General features: G+C 40.7%; 2 protein-coding genes across 2 annotated transcripts in view; one reads left to right on the top strand and one right to left on the bottom strand.

The window, feature by feature from the left end:
- Positions 1 to 467: 467 nt before the first annotated feature.
- The window catches only part of foxb2 (forkhead box B2), a 19,963-nt gene continuing 670 nt past the window's right edge, over positions 468 to 19,760 (bottom strand). The window contains exons 2-3 of the mRNA XM_058635795.1: positions 15,467 to 19,369; positions 468 to 2,939 (exon numbers count right to left, since the gene is read on the bottom strand). Of these exons, the coding sequence (XP_058491778.1) occupies positions 1,437 to 2,402 (966 nt within the window). The 5' untranslated portion in view covers positions 2,403 to 2,939; positions 15,467 to 19,369 and the 3' untranslated portion in view covers positions 468 to 1,436. The remainder of the gene's footprint in view (positions 2,940 to 15,466; positions 19,370 to 19,760) is intronic.
- Positions 8,343 to 19,760, top strand: part of LOC131463835 (uncharacterized) — a 27,234-nt gene continuing 15,816 nt past the window's right edge. Inside the window, exons 1-5 of the mRNA XM_058635886.1 lie at positions 8,343 to 8,424; positions 13,967 to 14,068; positions 14,867 to 15,069; positions 15,475 to 15,641; positions 18,187 to 18,321. Coding sequence (XP_058491869.1) covers positions 8,386 to 8,424; positions 13,967 to 14,068; positions 14,867 to 15,069; positions 15,475 to 15,641; positions 18,187 to 18,321 — 646 coding nt within the window. The 5' untranslated portion in view covers positions 8,343 to 8,385. The remainder of the gene's footprint in view (positions 8,425 to 13,966; positions 14,069 to 14,866; positions 15,070 to 15,474; positions 15,642 to 18,186; positions 18,322 to 19,760) is intronic.

Here is a 19,760-nt window from a genome sequence, read left to right as displayed (position 1 = left end):
TGCATCTCAATTATTTGTTCAGAGGCCAGTGTGACAATGGTGTCAGCTGCGGGAGCCTTTGGGATGCTAAACAGGGGACAGGCGGGTGAATATAAGTCATTTTCAGGAGGGTGAACCTGGTGCTTTGTGCTGCTGTACGGGAGCAGCATCAAAGCTGCGTTTAAACCGTGCAAACAAAAGGAGCAAAAACTTGATCCCAGCTTGATCCCAGTCTGCTTTTGAAGTTGTGAAAGTGAGATTTTGTCCGTCACATCCATCTTATAGTGTGCACACACACACACACACACACACCTGTGCAAGCAAGCAGCCCATGCACTGACTCCACAGGTGATCCATGTCAGGATAATGTCTATCTATACATCTCTAAGGAAACCGTGTGCCATCGTGAAATGATGAACCCGAGAAGAACATTTTTGTGTTTAAATGTTTAATAAACAATATTACAGTTCCTCTGTGACTAATCAGAGTTAGGTGTTAAAGAGGTGTCCTTAAATATTTTTAGGTGAGTCCTAAAGAATTCTGATTCAGCATATAATAAGTATAATTATTGCATGATTACAAGTTTCACTTTTACCATCATTTCTTTATACAGACATAGACAAAATGTAACTTACATCTGAAATAAAAATCTGCCTCTGTACGTGCAGGTAACATTTAGTCAAATGCATTGCTGCTGGTGTTTAACCTGCACTGTTTCTTTAAAAAAAAATCATGGTCACTTCATACAGAATTTAATAACTGAAAAGGTGTAATTAACTGCATTTATGTTTTTTTTTTGGACCCAGATTAAATTAATCTCAATACCATTTAAAATGTAGTGCAGTCTAATCTACCCCCTGTTCTTCAACGGTGGTTTACAGACTGTGGGGAAAAAAGTGTGGAAATGTATTCAAATAATTACAACACCAAAGAAAATTTGCTTTTTAAATTCTTTATAAATATCTCCAGATAAATAGTGTTATAATACAAGCATAACATTTTCAATGCACTGCTAAGTAACACACAAAAAGTGCAACAGGCCTAATTTAAAGGACACAAAGGCCTACATGTCTTTAGGCCTGTTATAGATTAAAATAAAATAAATAGAAGAAGAGCAAACAAAAAATAAACAGCTGTTTGATTTGTATTTCGGAATTTATAGACTGCCTCCTCAAATCTCTCTTTGGGTTTAGCGTCTGCTCGTCTGATTGTATTTATCAGTACCACATAATGTGGTGAATGCCCTCACAAATTGTGCAAATAAATTATGATTTCAATCCACACGGATCTGATGATGAAAATAATCATTATTACACAGTATAGCCTACAACGTTAACCTTATAGTTTTTACAACTCTCCTATCTGCACATAAATGTCAGATGACGGCCTGATTTTACGCATCAACAATGTCCTTCTTGTCTGCATTTATTTTCAATAATGACCCGCAATTTACCCGGTTAGGACAGCAGAAGAGCCGGGTGTAAGTGGTTGCCTTTCCCCTCCAGCAGATCACTCTTCTCCATCACTGAGGTCGGTGAGCAGAGCTGCGCCGGACCGGACTGCAGCCCGGTCAAGCCGGGCACGGGACCCAGGGACGGGGTTGGTTTGATTGGCACGGGGACGGCGGGCAGGGTTTGCCCGTTGGCGTTTTGGTACAAGCCCTTTGCTGACACGCTGAATGGCGCATACTCGGATGAAGCGGGCATTGGCACGCCACCCATGGGCTCCGACAACATCCCGACGTGCGGCCACATGGAGTTGACCACACTGCTGAGCTGCGGGGGAACGGGGTAACCCAGGTGGTGCATGACAGAGGTGAGCGGGAGCCCGCTGGCCATCACACCCTTGTAGTCCCGTCCTATAATGTTCTCGATGGTGAACGGGTGTTTAAACCCGCCGGGCTGTGCGCAAGCAATGCCCCCGTAACCCTGAAAGTGAGGCAGCCGCCCCACGGTGCTCGCCGGACCGACTGAGTGGTTGTGATGGCCGGACGCTGTGCCCAGCTTGCTGCCCGGGTGGTGATGGTGGTGGTGATGGTGAAAGTAGTGCATCATCGGGGAGCTCTTGCAGGCCATGAGGTCAGCGCGCGCGATCTTGAAGCGCTTCCGTCTCCTCAGAAAGCTGCCGTTCTCAAACATGTCACCACAGTCCGGGTGCAGAGCCCAGAAGCTGCCCTTCCCGGGCTGGTCGGGCCGCCGGGGGATCTTGATGAAGCAGTCGTTAAAGGAGAGGTTATGTCGCAGGGAATTCTGCCACCTCTGCGTGTTCTCTCGATAATAAGGAAATCTGTCCATGATGAACTTGTAAATGTCACTCAGAGGAAGCATCTTCTCTGATGAGTTTTGGATAGCCATCGCAGTCAGTGAAATGTATGAGTACGGCGGCTTCTGGTCGCTGTAAGAGTTCTTCCCAGGACGGGGCATGACTTCTGGTTTCTTTAAATTTAGATTTTTAAATTAAAATTCCTCAAAGTTGTGTCTTAAATGCTGTGTTTACGGAGCTAACTCATATCTGATGGGTCTGTCCCAATGTTCCTCTGAGCCACCACATTCGAAGCGGGTAAATTCTCCTACAAGTGCAGGTGATTTACCTGCGTTGTAAAGAGTATTATGGTGGAGCCTGGAGGCCCGATGCTGTCAGGTAAGATCCTTAAGCGGCTGCTGCGTCCGAATCAAGAAGACGTGTCTCTGCCTCTTCTCTAAATGATGCTCTTTGCGCTGTGCGTAAAAGTCGGTCTCTGTGCGTAAAAGTTGGAGTTGGCTCTCGGAGTTGCCCCTGTTTCCGCGGCGCTTCAGAGATGTGATAGGGCCGATGTGGTGCGCTGCCTGTGTGTGCTCGTCTGATCTGGTGTGATGCTCCCACTCGCCGAGCGCTGTTTTTGTAAGACCCCCGCAGGTCGCCGGCTGTGTTATCTATTATCCAGACACTTAGGGGACACGTTAGGGGAGGGGAGCAGAGGGCTGTGTGTGTGTGTGTGTGTGTGTGTGTGTAAAAGGGAGGGAGGGAGAGAGAGAGGGAGAGAGAGAGGGGGAGAGAGAGAGAGAGAGAGAGAGAGTGGGTTTAAAAAAATGAATAAAAATGAGGGGTGGGTGGTACGATGTGTGTTCGTTTCTTGTTTTTTTTTTCCAATAAAAGATTATCGGAAAGTGCCAACAGGAAAAGAATAGACTTGGAGTTATCTGCTTCAACCACCAAGGTGTTAAAGTGGACATGACCTTTAACCTCCCCTGTCAAACAGTTATAAGAATAAGTTTAACCAGAAAACACATTGTTTCCTCAAAGGAGAATATCTTCCCCACTCGCCCTGGGAATGAGGGAGAGCTTTAAATATTTAGAAAGAAAATATGTGTGAATTGTGAGAGTCACACGTTCCAATACATCCAAAAATTATGTGGGGCACAGATGAGGACAGAGAAGAATGACTGTTTAAGTTTAACGTGTACACGTTTGGAAAAACATCTGGAAGGTTTATTTGTTTAATATGATTTGCAATTTTGGTGATGTGTGTTTTAAATAATGGCGTCTTGCAAGTCAGTTTGGGCTGGGTAAATCTCTACGCAAATATGTGTGTATATATATATAGACACCAATGTATATCCCTGATGCATTTTGACTGAAACAGGCATGACACAGAGTGTGGATATTATCATATAGAGGTAAATAAATAAGTAGTGGATGTCTAAATGCAGGGTTTTTGCTAAATTTGCTAGACTGCACTTTCAGACTTTGCAAACAATAAATCATGTCTTCCTTTGCGCACAATCATCAGTGCGCGCTACTCCTGTGCTCTCAATTAGCCTATACACAAACGCGCGCACGGAGAGAACACACAGGGTGTGTGCGTGTGTGTGTGTGAGAGAGAGGGAGAGAGAGAGAGAGAGAGATACGCAGTTGTTGATTAATTGCTGCGAGGGGAGTCCGGCGGCTGTCTGTCTGTTCAAACACTCTCCGGTGAATCCTACAAGGATGTAAACAAACTTCAGCCCCTGCTCTGAATTCTGTTCAGCGGAGAACAACAAAAGCTGCTCCCCGTCTCTTCTGCGTTTCCTTCACTGGCCAGGTGTCATGACTGGGTCCTTGACGGCTTCTGTCTTCCCGGTGCCCCCGCGGGCCCCAGAATACATTACAATAATTAAGTCTTTCGTGATTTAGCCTCCTAAGAGAGAAGTCCAACAATGTAATTAAGGGCGCGCTCACTGTATTAGTTATGAATATTCAAAACCGTGTCAATTAATTAGCCGGCGAGTCTCTCCCGTTATGTCTCAGTCCTTCAAAGCCACTCAAAGGGTCAACTGTGTCGACGGTGAGCATATTTTAAAAGCATCATGTAATTACTAAGAAAAATCATTTTTTTTCATGCTTCACAAAGAGTGGAGCTACATTCATTTTACATAAAAGTGGTTGTTGTTTTTTGGAGCCTGACAATGTTGAAACTCTGAGAGGCCCAGAGAGGCCAAGGCGGGAAAAAACATCCTCTTTAAACGCGCGGGAAAGATCAATATTAAATCTGTTTTCACAGAGGGGACCGTTAAATAGACACCGTGGCTGATCTGCATAACAAAATTAATTAGGTAGTCTACCGCACTGTTCGCCTGCACCCAACTCCTGGACAAATAACTAGTTGTAAAGCACACCTTCTGGGCATATGGAACATATGCTGGAATTATCCTTAATTGACTAATTACATAAATTACTCATTAAGTTTACAGCACATCAATTATAAAAGATGTATCAATTAATTTTGCATAAATTACAAGCGGCATGCTGCACTAAGAGGGCGGCTGAGGGAATGAGGGTCGCCAGAAGGGGGTCTGCTCCAAGGTGTGTATGTGCGCGCACGTGCCTGTACGTGCACGAGCCTGACGGTCGTCTGTTTGTTTCCTGTCTCTAATAATTATTTGTTCAGCTTAAGGGCAAAGATATTCTTTTCCTGTCTGCCATTCGCAAAGGGAAAGTGTGGGGGTAATGGCAATTATACTAATAATAATAATAATCTTAAAGACCTCTCTCCAAGTCATAAGGGGCGCAACGTCGCGGAGAGAGCCATTAAAATCAATTAGGAGGCCTATTGTTTTCAATGGAAAATTAAACCTGCATAACTGTGGTGCAGATGCTGTAAGCCCTTCTTGGTAATGGGAAATAATTTAGAGGCAAAATAGGACAGATATTTCTGATTCCCCCATAAAAGAGCGAGAAAGGAGGCACATTAATGGATTAAGGCTGCTGTTTGTCTGCCTGTTGCCTTCAAGACTCACCTCACATATGATAATATCATCATCAGTCATCACAATGCAAATCTTAAGTCATGCCGTACTCCCTAAACTCTCTGACCTCAAACCTCCAGGAAAAAAATTCCACAGTAACATGTATTTTTTTTTTTTTTTTTTTTTTTACAAATGTCTAATTTCACATGACTGTTCACTGTATAAAACATTGTCCTTTAAAGTAACATTTTAGGATTTACCGGTCACTAAATCCAGCCTGGGACATGGACACTCACTATCACTGATAATAAGGCCGCCAGCAGGGAAACAAGGAAAAAAATGATTTTAACCACTTAACTAAAGGCTCCCCTCATACAATCTGCAGCTGCTTGCGTCTAAGGCAGAGGTGTCAAACTCAAATGACCTGGGGGCCAATGAGCGTCTAGTCCGATCAAGAGGGGGCCAGTCTAGAGGAAGAAAAGTGAGAAATACCTGTGTCATGATATTGCAATAAAGACATTCATGATCATATTCCACAGAGTTTCAAAGTAGAAGTGTTTCTTTTGATATGGAACGATGTACTTCACAATAATAACATATTTATTATGCTAAATAAATCTAGTGATACCAAAAACAGAGAAATAAATCTAAAACGAAGTAAAAACAACTGTAGACACCAAACAATCTTTTTTTTTATATATGTGTATATATATAAATATATGTGTACACATATATATACATATACATGTATATACACATATATATATATATATATACATATACACATTTATATACATACACATATATATATATATATATATATATATATATATATATATATATACATACATACACACATATACACACATATACTAAAACAGGCATAGGTTTTGCTAAAGGTTGCAAAAATCTATTTTTCTGGGAGAGCATGTATCCGTGTCTTAGGCTGGGTATCATGCCTAAGACATAAAGTGTCAGTACCTCATACAACCTGAATTTACCCCTTTGAGGACTTAATAGGCCATGGTACCATTAACAGCATTTCACCACTCACAATGATTAGCACATTCTTCCTTCTTCTCCTGTGGCTTAGTTTAGCAGGAGTACATTAAACGAGGTGCCAAAGTTTCCTCTTCCTTAATAATCTTTACTGTATGTTCTACAAATTGCCTGTGCTCTCATTAAATAAAGCCATAACATTTATATAGATTCATCTCTCACCAAAGAATCTCTTATTAAACTACATCTTCCGATGATACTGATGATGTTTATACTTTATCATTCATTGAGACCAGAACCCACAGTTCAAGGGATAACCTCATATCTAACCTTTTTCTTTCTATATTTCTTTTAATTATTAGTGAAATAAAAACACAAGGTGTGCAGTATCGTAGACAGACATAGTCAGTGCATGATTATATGCAAAGTGTGTGTGAGTGTGTTTGAAGATGTGTGGCAGACAGTAGGGAAAGGAAGGAAAGGAAAAGAGGAAAAGGAATGGAAGGGGTCCGCAATATATTAATGTGACATTAATAATACAGTATGTTAAAGTATGTCGAAGTATTTTTTTTGTCCTTAAAGGTTCAGGCGACTGTCAGCGATACAGCATCCTGTAAGTAGTCAACATCTAAACTCAAATGAAGAATCACATTGTAAAATGCAGAACAGATGATCACTGTTGCCCAACACTTTCATCTGTTTTACTCAACAAGATACTTGTTTTTAAATGGTTGATGAAAGGAATCCAGATATCACACACACTTCACAAAACACACCACTATGTACCTTCTGATTTATCTGTAAGATCAAGAAATAAACTTAATTTACTACTGTATTGACACTTAAATAATTCAGTCATTAATACGGGGGCCAGAATCCTGAGTCTGGTCCAAGATGCTCATATTGTCTATTATAATAAAAGCAATCCAGTATAGGCAGTATGAGTAAAATATGCACATAATGACTTATGTTGTATTATGTGTGCCAGTGTTTGAATATGCAGTTAGAGCTTTTAATAATTTATATAAAAAAAGAAAAAAGTAAGTATAATATACTCTGATAGTGTGATTAATGTCCTGTTTTAAATGTAGTTTCATTTTTGTAGATAAAAGTGGCCAATAGCCAAGTTGACCCAGAACACCAGGGGGCTCCAAAATCCCAAATCTCACTGGTGCATTTTGGCAATTTCATTAACCATAGATTTATTGAGCACCAACTAAAAGGGAGGTTCTTCATTGCCAAACACTCCTACATTAGGTTATGTGTACTAATAACAAACACACTATTGAATGACAACAATACGTTTGAGCAAGAAATTGCCCAACAAGCACACACACACACACACAACGATGAGTTAACCAGCCCTGACGCATTAATCACTTGGTCAGATTGCCACAGGATTTATGTTATGTTTCTTCCTGTTTCGTGTTCCTCTCAAAACTAACCAATAAAGTAATTGGGCAAATAATGAAATAAATAAACATTATTGTTGGACCCCTATGATGACCCCAAACCAATGACTCCATGTGTTTTGGCCCCAGCGTTGTCCAATAGAATCTAATTTCTGATGATCTGTTAAAGTTAAGCTGAAAATGTGTACACACACACACACACACACACACACACACGTTGATTGTGGCTCTGATTTGGATCACAATGCGGCAGAATGAAGAGGACAAGCTGAAAACAGCGGCAGAAATTGTGCAGGTGCTGAAACGGTGTCATAAGAAATGAAACGAGGCAAAGGTGCTGTCCATGGTGCTGGAGCGCCACCGTTTTCATTCAATTCACATAATTACGTTCTTACCATTGGTGGACGATAAGGCTATGTAACCTATAGGAATTGGATAGGTGTGTGCGTACTGTTCACAGAGAGGGGGAGGGGGGATTGGTTCGGAGTGAGGGGATGGATCCATAATACAGGGAGCGCGACTGAGAATCACCGAGCGCGCCTCCGTCGGATCTCCTGCCGTCACACCCACTGCTGGGTGGCGAGTGGGTTCACCCCGGAGAGAAGGAAGGGGGAGGACCGACACACACTCACAGCGAGTGCTGCAGTGCGAGCGCAGCGGGAGACACGGAAGCGCAGGCAAAACACACACACATACATACACTAACACACACGCGCGCATAACCGCGGCCTTATCGATGAAACTTGGTTTATGGAGAGATCTGCAGCGGCACCGTAGCGACGCAGGCCGTCATGGAAGAGTATTTGCGGAGGGTCCAGATCAGACTCGGGGTGAGTTCATAGCTTCAGCTTACAAATGAACGACCATGACAGGGAATCTGCTACTGCTGCTCTAACCGCTGCGTTCCTGTTGCTGAAAACGCGAGGAGCAAAACGCCTCCTGCGTCTTTTTCATCCTCCGAGCACCTGTAGATTGACAATATGACCGCAGAGCGAGGGACGGAAGGAGGGAAAGAAGGAACAATAACCGTGTTGTGTTTCCAGGAAACATCAGAGTGTGAATTTGAATGAGGGTTCTGATTTCTAATGAGGGGGAGGCGTGACATCAACAAGTTTAGCCAAAGGCTGTCCTTTCCCTGCTATCTGGTTGCTCTGCAGATACACTGACTCATAATTTGCATTTGATCCAGGGCTGAATATCTGTTTCACACATAAAAAAATCCCCATGCAAATAATAAACAACGTAATTTATGGGTACTAAATGACTGCAACTGCTGTGCATCAGCGTCCAGTGTCTGCAGGCGTACACGTATGTGGTTATACTGTCTTACATTTCTTTACATATAGTCTTGGTTTGTATACATCTAGCCGGCAAGTCGTGAAACATGTGCACAGGCTTTCACACAGGGGAGCCTTTCATGGATCATGCACATAATACCTCGAGGCCCTTTTAAACGGCTCTTTCTGCATGTGTGCTGTGATGAGCATATTGTGATATTAGTTGTAGAGCATGGGCATAGTATCTTTTACACACAATCACATCATTTCCCTTCCAAAGGGCATTTGCAACGTTTTGGTTTCCCCTCAAAATGGTTGCACTTCAGGCATGTTTGCATCTACAGTCTTGCCTTTCATTGTAAATGCCCCGATGGTCATTGGCACCAGGACTCATCGGTCTAGGTTATCTCTCTGTCTGTCAGCCACTGAAGAGCTTATTCAGTGATGATGTAGCTGTTTTTCCTCATTTAGTTAACTTTTTAATGTTAAGTTATGTTATGTATGGAAAAAAAACATCACTTTCACAACATACACCTATTTATGTATCTACAATCCTACACTTCCCCTACAGTGAGAGAACATCCCCACTTCATTGTCTGTCAGTTTTTGAATAAATTATCTCATTTAAAAAAAATCTAAATAAATTCAATCAATTAATATCAGTATAATCACATAAATAAAAGTGATTATAGTGAAAATATATTGATAAATAAATAAATAATACACAAAATGCTTAGAATTAGTCTTTTTAGACAAATTACATTGGTAAAAAAGTGGACATAGTCTTCCAATTTGCTGCTTGAGGACAACCTAGGTGTATGAATATACTGAATAACCACCAGGGGGCGACTGCGCAGGTTGCAATTAGAACTCATCTTGGAAGAAAGAAAGAAAGAATTAAGAGTTTTTTTCAATTGCTAGTTTCTGGTCTTCAATAGAACATGATGTCAATTCTGCAGATTATGTCCCCATTTAGAGAAAAAATAGATGATAAAGTACAGCAAGTATGAATGGACATCCGTGTGATTGACAGCTGGAGTCGTTCAATAGGAGCCTGGTTTCAGAAGTCATCAATAGACAAGTTGCAAAATCTTGAGGCTTCAAAAACATTAGTGTCTGTTAGAACTATATAAACATACACAGGAACACGTAGTTAGTTAAGGAATAAGAGCTTTCATTTGGGATGCACTTAAAGCTGCAGTGCGTAACATTTGGTGACTTGTTTTGTTTGTATTGTTGCGGTTTTTATAGTTGTCCCTCTGTTTGGTCTCCGGGAAAAGAAACAATGTAAGACCTGACTAAGGGAGAGTTTGTGCGTATACAGTGGCAGCACAGGGTTGGGCAGGGTAAAGAATTGTTTATCTCAAACAGATCAATGACTGGATTTAGATTTTTTGAGCTTTTGAAACTTTCTGTGGGAGCGCCTGTGTGTTTTCACTCATTCTCCAACCTGTTTGCAGTCGTCTCGCTTTACCAGCACAATGATGCCTTTGACTCCGTCTGTGTTGACATAAAGCAGCAGGAGAACGTTGCTGGGTGACACAAGATACAAGCACCACCTTACTGACAAACATGGAGAGAGAGAGAGTCATGTGAAGCCGAATGTGTGAACTCTTTTTAAAAAAATTATTTGAATGCAATAGACATTTGTAGATATTTAAAAGCTATGCTCTTCAGTTTCAACGTAAAGACAGAGAGGAAAAGGAAAGGCAGATCAAAGATGGAGGTGCAGCAGACTAAGAGAGTGATAAAGAGGACAACTGATGATTGTCATGGATGTTCCTGATTGTCATGATTATCACCCATTTCCCTGTCGGGCACTCGCACGCACACACAGGCACACGGATCGACTTAATCTCTTTCAGCTCTCCTACAAAAACTTTGATGACTTGCTCTTTCTCTTTCACACACTTGCTCTCCCCGTCTCTCCACTCCCTGGATGGCCATCATCCAGAATACCCATACTCCTAATTGGCTTGGCTCTTAGTGCTTACTGGACCTGTCTGTCTGTTTGTCTGTCTCTCGTTTTTTGACTGTACTGCTCAGGATCCTTTGCTCTCACATCACTTGGCACAAAACTGAACCACTGTGCTGAGTGGACTTTCAGCAAATGAGTCCACATACACATGCACAGGCATACACACAAAGTTGGTTTTTAGGACTACTTTGCTTTTGGCTTCATGCTTTGTACAACATTTAATCATTAACAGCCATTTTTTAAACTTTATGCATGTCTAAAATGTGCTAACATCCATCACCTTTAATTCCTGTAAGTGTTTACAATATCTCATTATATAACAAACTGCTTGTTGAAAAAAAAAAAAGGGTCCATGCTTACTCCACAATGTTCCTTTCAGCCACATCATTTAAACAGGTAACTGGTTCTAAACTGGTCATGAAATCATGGAAAATCGCTCTTCTATTAAAACAAGGCAAACACAGTTGCAAACACATTAAATGTAGATGATACAGGTTTCAGAATTTATTTAGAACTTGTTTTATGGGCCCACATTTTCGTACAGGATCCCATAAATCTCACCAGTGATGTTTTGCTGAAAATGTAAATTGAGGTAGCTTGGCATTTAGGAAAGGAAAGGAGAGTGAGACAGGGGGGTGGAGAGCTGTGAGAGATTGCACTCAGATTGAAGGATATCAGATGGCCAAAGTACACGCACGCGTGCACACACACACACACACAGGACAACAGACACTGAGTGGCCTTTTCTACCGCTAATGCATCACTTCCTTTTCTTTGGCTGTATTGATTTATTCCAGCTGCAGACCTCCTCCCCCTCCCTTTCTCTCTCTCTCTCTCCATCTCACACCTTCTCCCCTTTCTGCTCATCCCCTTCCACTTCTTCACCACAGATCTTCAGTTTCTCTTCCATCTTTCTCTGTCTTCTTACTAGCACATCTTTTCACCCGCCTTCTCATCCTCTTTTTCCTGTTCCCTTTTTATGCCTCTGACTTAAAAATGTGCCACCTCTGTGCTCTATGGGCCAATCCACTTAGTTACTGCTTCATCCAATCTCATTACAGTGTACTTTTTCATCTTCACTTTAATGAAGCCCAAAGAAAGCATTCTCCCTAACCTTAACCATAATCATTAATCTAATCAAACCTTAGCCCCTAAATCCAACCCATTCCTCAGAAATGCAGTTTGGGACCCCATGAGGACTACTGGTCCTCAAAAGTCAACGAATGTGTTGAACATTAGCCAAGAATGTAGGAAAAGTCACAGCATGAGTTTTGCTTGTTTCAAATGTTAAAGCCCACTGCTGACCATTTTACAACGCGCACCAAACTGATTTACTGTCAAGGAAGTCACTTGACTCCATTACCTTCAGCTAAGTGCCGAGTTATTATTATGAGCCTATATGATATTTGAGGTACACATAATGTGCATTATGTAGAATGGCAGAGTTATGGCTGTTGTTTCGACCTGGAGACAAAGACAGATGTGGCTGCTCAAGGTTTTAAAAGCACTGCTACCCGAGGACAATAATTATTCAGCATCCTTTACACAAAAGTTGTCCATCAGATTCTTTTTTTCCCCCAAACAACTTTATTTTTTGATGGCTACCTGAACATGAAGATGATTCTAACAAATAGACATTAAAAAAAGATATGGACTCAAGCTTTAAAGCTGTAGCATGTTACCAATGTAACTCCAAACCAATGTCTGGTACATTCAAACCATTGTCACATAGGTTCACACAATGCTGTACTCTCTCTGTGCTCTTCAGTATAGCCGTGTTTAGATACACATATCACAGGAAGTGATTCATTTTCTGCCAGCATCGCACAACATTTCAGAAGTGAACTTCACTGCTTAAAAAACCTCGTCGTTCAGCAGTTTCACAGGATAAATGCTTCTTGCTGCTGCTTTTTACACACAAATATTCTCTCAGTCAGGTCTGATAGTACTGCTTGACAAATCCTGTTTTCAAAAGAGCTGCAAAAATAGTTAAAGACCAAACAGAGGCAGAATAATATCAACACAGAATGTCACCTTTCAATTAAAAGGGAGGCAATTATCCACTGTGATGAGAGAAATTCACTTATTTCCTGATTTGAGTCATTTTACCAAGGCCACAAAGGGAACCAAGCTTGTGACGCAAAGTGTGGATCGTTGTGCTAGTGGCTAGAATCTAGCAGACCCGACCAGTCCCAGTTTCCTCCCGGTCAGCTGCTTCCCTCACTCCATTCTCTCCCATCAGAGCATCCTACAAGCCCATTAAGATGAACCACAGAGAGACATGATATTCATTGTCTCCACATTTTTCTTCTTGATTAATGGTGCAGGCTGCAGGGAAGGCATGTATACGAGCGGGGAGTCAGTCTATTGGTTTTAGATAAAAAACAGACTGACACAGAACACACAAGGTGCAGACTGTGGGTGGTTGCTGGTGATTTTGTTCTAAATTACCACCGTTTCCTCTTTTCACATTTTTGCAGATAAATACTGATTGACCTGTGAATGTGTGTTTACGAGTAATTCTGAATAATATCTTTGTTTAAATACCATAACACTGAAAGCAGGCAAGCAAAGTCAGTAAATCTTTAACAACATGTCTGCCATTCTGAAATGCCATAAGTCACAATCAACAAAAAGGGGGAAACTTAATTTTCTGCCTTTTCACCCAGAGAAGAATGTTTAATCTGTGTAATGGAGCTGTCATTAATGTCCACTTAACATAAATGAGTAGTGTTTGCCTACACTGTTTAATAAAATTAATGGAATCCATCACTTTCCTCGATAAAGCAGATCTTGTAACGTTTTGTTTCACTGCTGTAGCTGATTGTGCGTCTAATGTTGTACAAATGGTTGTGTATTCTCTTTTAAGCATGAGCTAAACTTAGCAGCATGGCAGTTTTATTATTAATGCAGTGTTGATTTTCAAAGTGCCGCAGTCATCCAACACAGTCATTCTGGCGCGATGAGGTTTCAGCTGATACACTTACTGTACATGAGCTATCAGATCAAACAATAAATGTACAGTACCGTCACCTGTTTCCATTGCTGAATGTTGGAAAACAAAGAGATTAACGGATGCATTAACTTTGATCTGTATGGTTGTGTTTGTTTTTCCAGGTAGAGGCATCAGAGGATGCCATCCATGCTGTTTTAGGGGGACCAAAGCCAGACGTTGATACTGTGGCTGCAACACTGTGCCTAGCCCTATACCTCAGCCAGGTACCATTAATTCTGCCTTTTTTTATTTTAAAAGACTGTACTATGACCCAGAACTAATTTACACACTGGTTCTGCACAGTAAAAAATGTTCTACATACAGACTGCCAACACAACAAAGCATCAATAGATGCCACACTTGATTTAAGTATACAGTAGTTTTAGGGCCACTGAGTTAGCAAATAAATCGAATGCAACATATTTGTTCTACTTAGATGGTTCATGTCTGCTCTCTTTCACTGTTGTCAAATTAAGTATATTTATAAATCACATTTAAAATGTTGTACAGAGACAACTTAGAAATTACTTATACTCAAGTATACACCTATAAATATTAAGATATGATCATAGGAACATATTTTTCCTGTTTTTCATTCGGCAAATTACACAATTGATAACACCTACACCCCTTCCACATAGAGAGAGGGAGAGAGAAAAAAACTGAAGTTAAAAACCAGCAACAACAACAAAGGGGGGGAAGATGTCACATATAGATTTGTGCAATCACCAGTATCCAGCTCCCATGCAGCAGCTGATCTCTCCACATTTGGCTAATTCAATTTTGACATATAAAGCGCAGTAGAACCCACAGATTGAATCCTACATCACACCACGAGCAGATTAGACACAAATCAGATTGCACCAGTTGGCCACAACCTCCAAGCCAGCAACCATCCCCACAGTCATGGCTGACCAGTGTGTACAAACATATCACACACACCAGAGAAGAGAAAAATACAATTAACTATTAGCTTTCTGATGTTTTTATTAATTATGTATTTTCTAATCTGTGTAATCTAGAAGGAAGCGTCCGGCGGATTGTGTCTGCCAGTGTTGTGTGGCCGGCGAGCTGACACCGTATTGCCTGAGGAGACAGTGAAGTATCTTCAGACGGTGAAAATAAGTGAGAGTTTGCTGCTGTGGAGGGACGATGTAGACCTCTTAATGCTTCACCACACCGGAAAACTCTCACTCACGCTGTTGAGAGATGGACTTCTCGAGAGGTAAACACACTCATGTATGCAGTGCATGTAAAAACACACACATACACACACACCAGCTCAGTCGGTTTATAGGTTCAGCTAATCCTTAACTGCATTATAGGGTTAGAAATGATAGAAATCCAAGAAGCAGGGTCAGTGAATTTTTCGTTTGTTTTTTTAGTGGTCCAATACTGATTATATAGAAATGATGCTGCAGCACACACACATACACAGATCACAAATTATATGCAGATATTGTGGGTTCTGGCAGTAAAATAGAGATTGAGAGTATGTTCGGGCCTGCATGTGTTCATCCCTCATGGCCCAACCGGTGTTGTATTAATGCAAATGCCTCACAATCATCATTTTTCCCCCTGCAGCCATCTATAATAGCCCCCCTCCCCCTCTGTCCTCTCACCCTCTTAGCTCGGAGTACCATGCTTTGGAGTCCAGCATCCTGCGAGTGGTCCATCACAACGGGCAGCAGGACACGGGGGATGATGGGGCATCGTTCGCAGTGAAGACGGTCGCTAGAGAGATTCGTCAAGAGGCAGCGGAGCACATCAGACCAACACTGGGGAAGACTCTTGGAGGTGAGAGAGGCGCAGGCGCCACCCAGGGGGGTGTAATGGGGCGATGAAGGAGGACACACACAAATCCCCTGACATGACTCGCTTAACACTCACCAGGAGAGATGGAGAAAAAAAGAGATGAGGGCTGGTGAGTGTGAGTAAGGCAGAGCCCAGAAAGACATACAGTCCCTAAATGTGAATCTATTTTTATTTTTATTTATTTAAGTTAGTATTTTGAATAGATTTTTCCCACCAAAATAAGAAATCTGATTCTTTACTGCATTGTAACTGGACTACACGTTAGTTTTACTTTAAATACGGCATAAAAGAGATGAAAGTGGGATTGAGTAGTAAATGTGAAGTGTATGCAAGCGAGTGTATTAAGTTAAGTCAGTTGAAGAGTGTGCCAAACAGGTACTCCAGTTGTCGATGTTAAGCATCTGTGTAAAAACTGGGCAGGAGAACCGATCTGTTGTCAACTGCCTTTCACTGTGATCTACAGATTGACAGAGACTGGCCAGCGAGACGAAAAGTGGATTATTGTGGATAGAGTGAGAGGAGCAAAAGAGAAGCAAAAGCGTTAAGTGCAGAGACAAGGGGAAGATTATTAGAGCAGCAGAATGATGTACTAAGAGTGGTACAGTTCTCACAGTTCATTATGGGGATTGTTTGGACAGTGTATTTTCAGGTTCATTGATTCTTGAAGCAGTTAGAAGCTAAATCCTATTCCTGTTACTTCCTGGTCCTCTCAGGCTTTGTCCAAAACACAATTATTATCCTGTGTCCAATTACACTGGTCATTCTGCCACTGGAAGGTTTCAAAAGAAATTAAATTTTCCACTGCAAGAATAAATTAAAATACGGTTGTGGTTTTAAGGGAAGAAGGGATAACTTGGTGGGGAACGGTGAGCACAGACATTTACAGTAATTATTCACATTTCCAAAGTAGCATGTAAAAGATTCTAAATGTTACTGTTGTCTCATTAAACAAATCATTTGCATATTTATTTCGAGACATGACTCAAAACAGGAAAACCGAAGATCTCACACACTGCAACTTTATGGCATTGTCTTGGTACTTGAAATGTCTTGCTTAATGCTATTTCAATTTAAAATTTTGATGTCTCACTGATGTTGACAGTGAATACATGATTTGCTACTGTGGTGCCTTTGTTAAAAAAGCAAAGTGATACAGAAGCACCAAAACTCACAAATACGACTGAATAGATTCTTATTGTGGGACATCAGAACCCCTTAACTCAAACTGAAATTGATAAATAATACTACTATGTCAATTTATTGTTCAGTGTAATCAGCAATCCTGTGCAGTATGTCCTATGGGTGTCACCACACCCTGTTTTTAAAGCACGTTATTGGTAGGCCTTATGTTTATTTATTACTGTGTGTGTCTTGTGTTGGAATTGCAGTAGTTTTCAAAGGAGTCACCACTCATTTTGTTAATGACAATAACAATTAAATGTTTCTATTCTATTCTATTCTATTCTATTCTATATTGGTGCATTGTATAAACTGCCTTTGTGTATTTACCTCTGACAAATGATGAGGTAGTTTTTGGTGTGTTTTTGTCTTGTCCCTGATGGCGCTGTTGTGGTCAGCAACTTAATTAAAAGTGCACCAATTAAAGACAGCTTTATTCTTCACTGGTGTTTATCCAGTCCAGCTCAGCACGAGACGTTATTCAGTGATTATTATAGATCAGTATTGGCAAGTAGTGATTACCTCAGGAACAGCGTACTACAGCCTGACGTGCAGGATACTTAAAAACAAAAGGCAAATGGTCTCAGTGAAAACAAGAAAAAATTAATAAATAAAGCAGACACTCAATAAATATATACTTCAGGCAATATGTGATGAGGCAGTGAACCACTCAATGTAAATGACTGCTGGCTCAAGACCAAACTGTGTTGTAGTGCTGATTACTTGCCCTGCACGAGAAGCTCAGGGTTATAGATTAATTTCAGAGAGACAGAAATGCATCGTACAAATCATCATGTTGTAACTATCATTATTATTAAATCTGCACTGAACCTATGAGAACGTGTTAACAATAGTCCCTTTTCCACTAACATTTCCAGGAACTTTTATTACTAGGAACCTATTTATCTGGGGAAAATGATTCCCATTAATTTGTGTTTTGCAAACTTCCACCGCACCACAAAGTTCCAGAAAGCGACACTTGGTCGTTTCGTGTCGCCGACTTGAAGTCCCGACAAACCACCTCCTCAGAAAAATACGCTCAAAAGAGCCTGGACCTCGCCATCCATCCACTTTACATCGTTATTTTTTAAATGCCCGATAGCGAAATGAATAAGTTCTTCTTTCAAAGGTCTTGTTTAAAGGTGGGCTGCAGCCAAACTGACTTAAACAGCTGAAAAAACGTTTCCACCAATCAGTGTTCTTCAGTACCCAGCCCCGCTCCCCTAGAGTTCCGGGTAAGTAGGTACTTCTCTCGGTGAAAGTTTGGGGTCGAGGTTAAGTTTTTGTGGTTAATTTTGGTGAAATTGTGCCATGGAGGATTCACCTGTATGTGTTTGTGTGGTTCCAGAGGCCTTGCGGCTACAAAGTGAGGCTCTGAGGATCAAACACGGCCAACAGTCACCACAACTGGAGGAGCTCAGAAGATCTCTGGAGCTACTGAGTGACGTCACCGCAGGTCAGCCAGATGAGGCGAAGCTACAACGTGCGTATTCTGAACTTGCTTTAATTCAAAACAGCACAGTTTACACGTAGGAGAGCGATTTGTATACATCATCTCTAAAATACAGCCCTCATGCAAGTTAATTAAGATAACTTTGCATTTCTCATTACTGTCATATTTTACAGTGTACGCAGAGTAAATAAATGGTATAAAGCAAATAACAGACATACCGACAACAACAATAATAGATAGCAGACATTTTGAGCTGCGATAGTAGCACCCAGAAAGAGTTTAAGAACAGGAACATTTTTGAAAGGATTTTGAGGAAAAAATTATGGCAAATACAGCAAAGAAAAGAAGATGCAGCTACAACAAAGAATAATGAAACTGATCACAACTGGGTGAAGCAGCTGTTTCTCCCATGTATGTTAGGGTTCATGATTGTTAATGGTCCAGTGTGTCAAAATTAGGAGGGTTTATATTGAATATACTATTGCAACCCCATTTGTATTTGTCCTTGCCATTCCTATAAATCTGCTCAAGTGAAATAAATACTGGTGAACAGACTAGAGTCACATAAAAAATCTGGAAGACAGTGAAATCTACATTTGGCCTGCCTAAACAATTTAAGCACTCACAAATATTGAACTCATAATGGATTTTGTGCCCTCTACAAGGTGCAGAAAATGGTCAAATTACCGACTCACCAACCTACATAAACTAAATGATGCTGGCAACTTTAAATCATTTGCACAGTGAGTAGAGGAATTTTGGTACATATTTTGGTTTTATCCTAAATTGAATATATTCTGGGAGGAAGTGTTTAAAATGCTCAAAGAACTTACACTAGAGATTGAACAATTGCGTTTCTTTCAATTTGGTGTGTGCATACTGTTCAACACTACCCAAGTAGATCAATGTCAGTTCTTATCTGGAATATGGAGTACGCTGATAACTCTGGGGGTGGAGTCCTCGGCTGGCCACACTGCGTTTCTGGGGTACCCACAGTCAATCGTCTCAGGGGTTGGCCTCGCCACTGAACCTTCAGATGGTTCAGAATGATCCAGTCCTGGTCAAGCAATAAACCATTCTACACATATAGTGCATAATGCATAGGTACAATCTTCTCTTTCCACATATCACAATATCCCTTTACTTATTCCATAATATATATATATATATATATATATACACACACATATATATATATATATATATATATATAAAGTGGTTCTACAGTACTTTAATCATCAGGAAATGAGTTGATATACATCACAAGGTATTTTTAGTGCAACAAAACTTACATCACTATCTCCATTTGAAATAAATAACAAATTGAATTATTTATCTATTCCAAAACACAATTAGTTTAAAGCAGATTCTTAAATGTAACATATACTCTTTGAAATACATATATTTTATATATATACACATACATGTGTATACATACATGTGTATATATATATATATATATATATATA

Source organism: Solea solea, chromosome 8 (assembly GCF_958295425.1).
Source record: "Solea solea chromosome 8, fSolSol10.1, whole genome shotgun sequence".
NCBI lineage: Eukaryota > Metazoa > Chordata > Actinopteri > Pleuronectiformes > Soleidae > Solea > Solea solea.
This window is presented reverse-complemented; position numbering and strand designations above follow the sequence as displayed.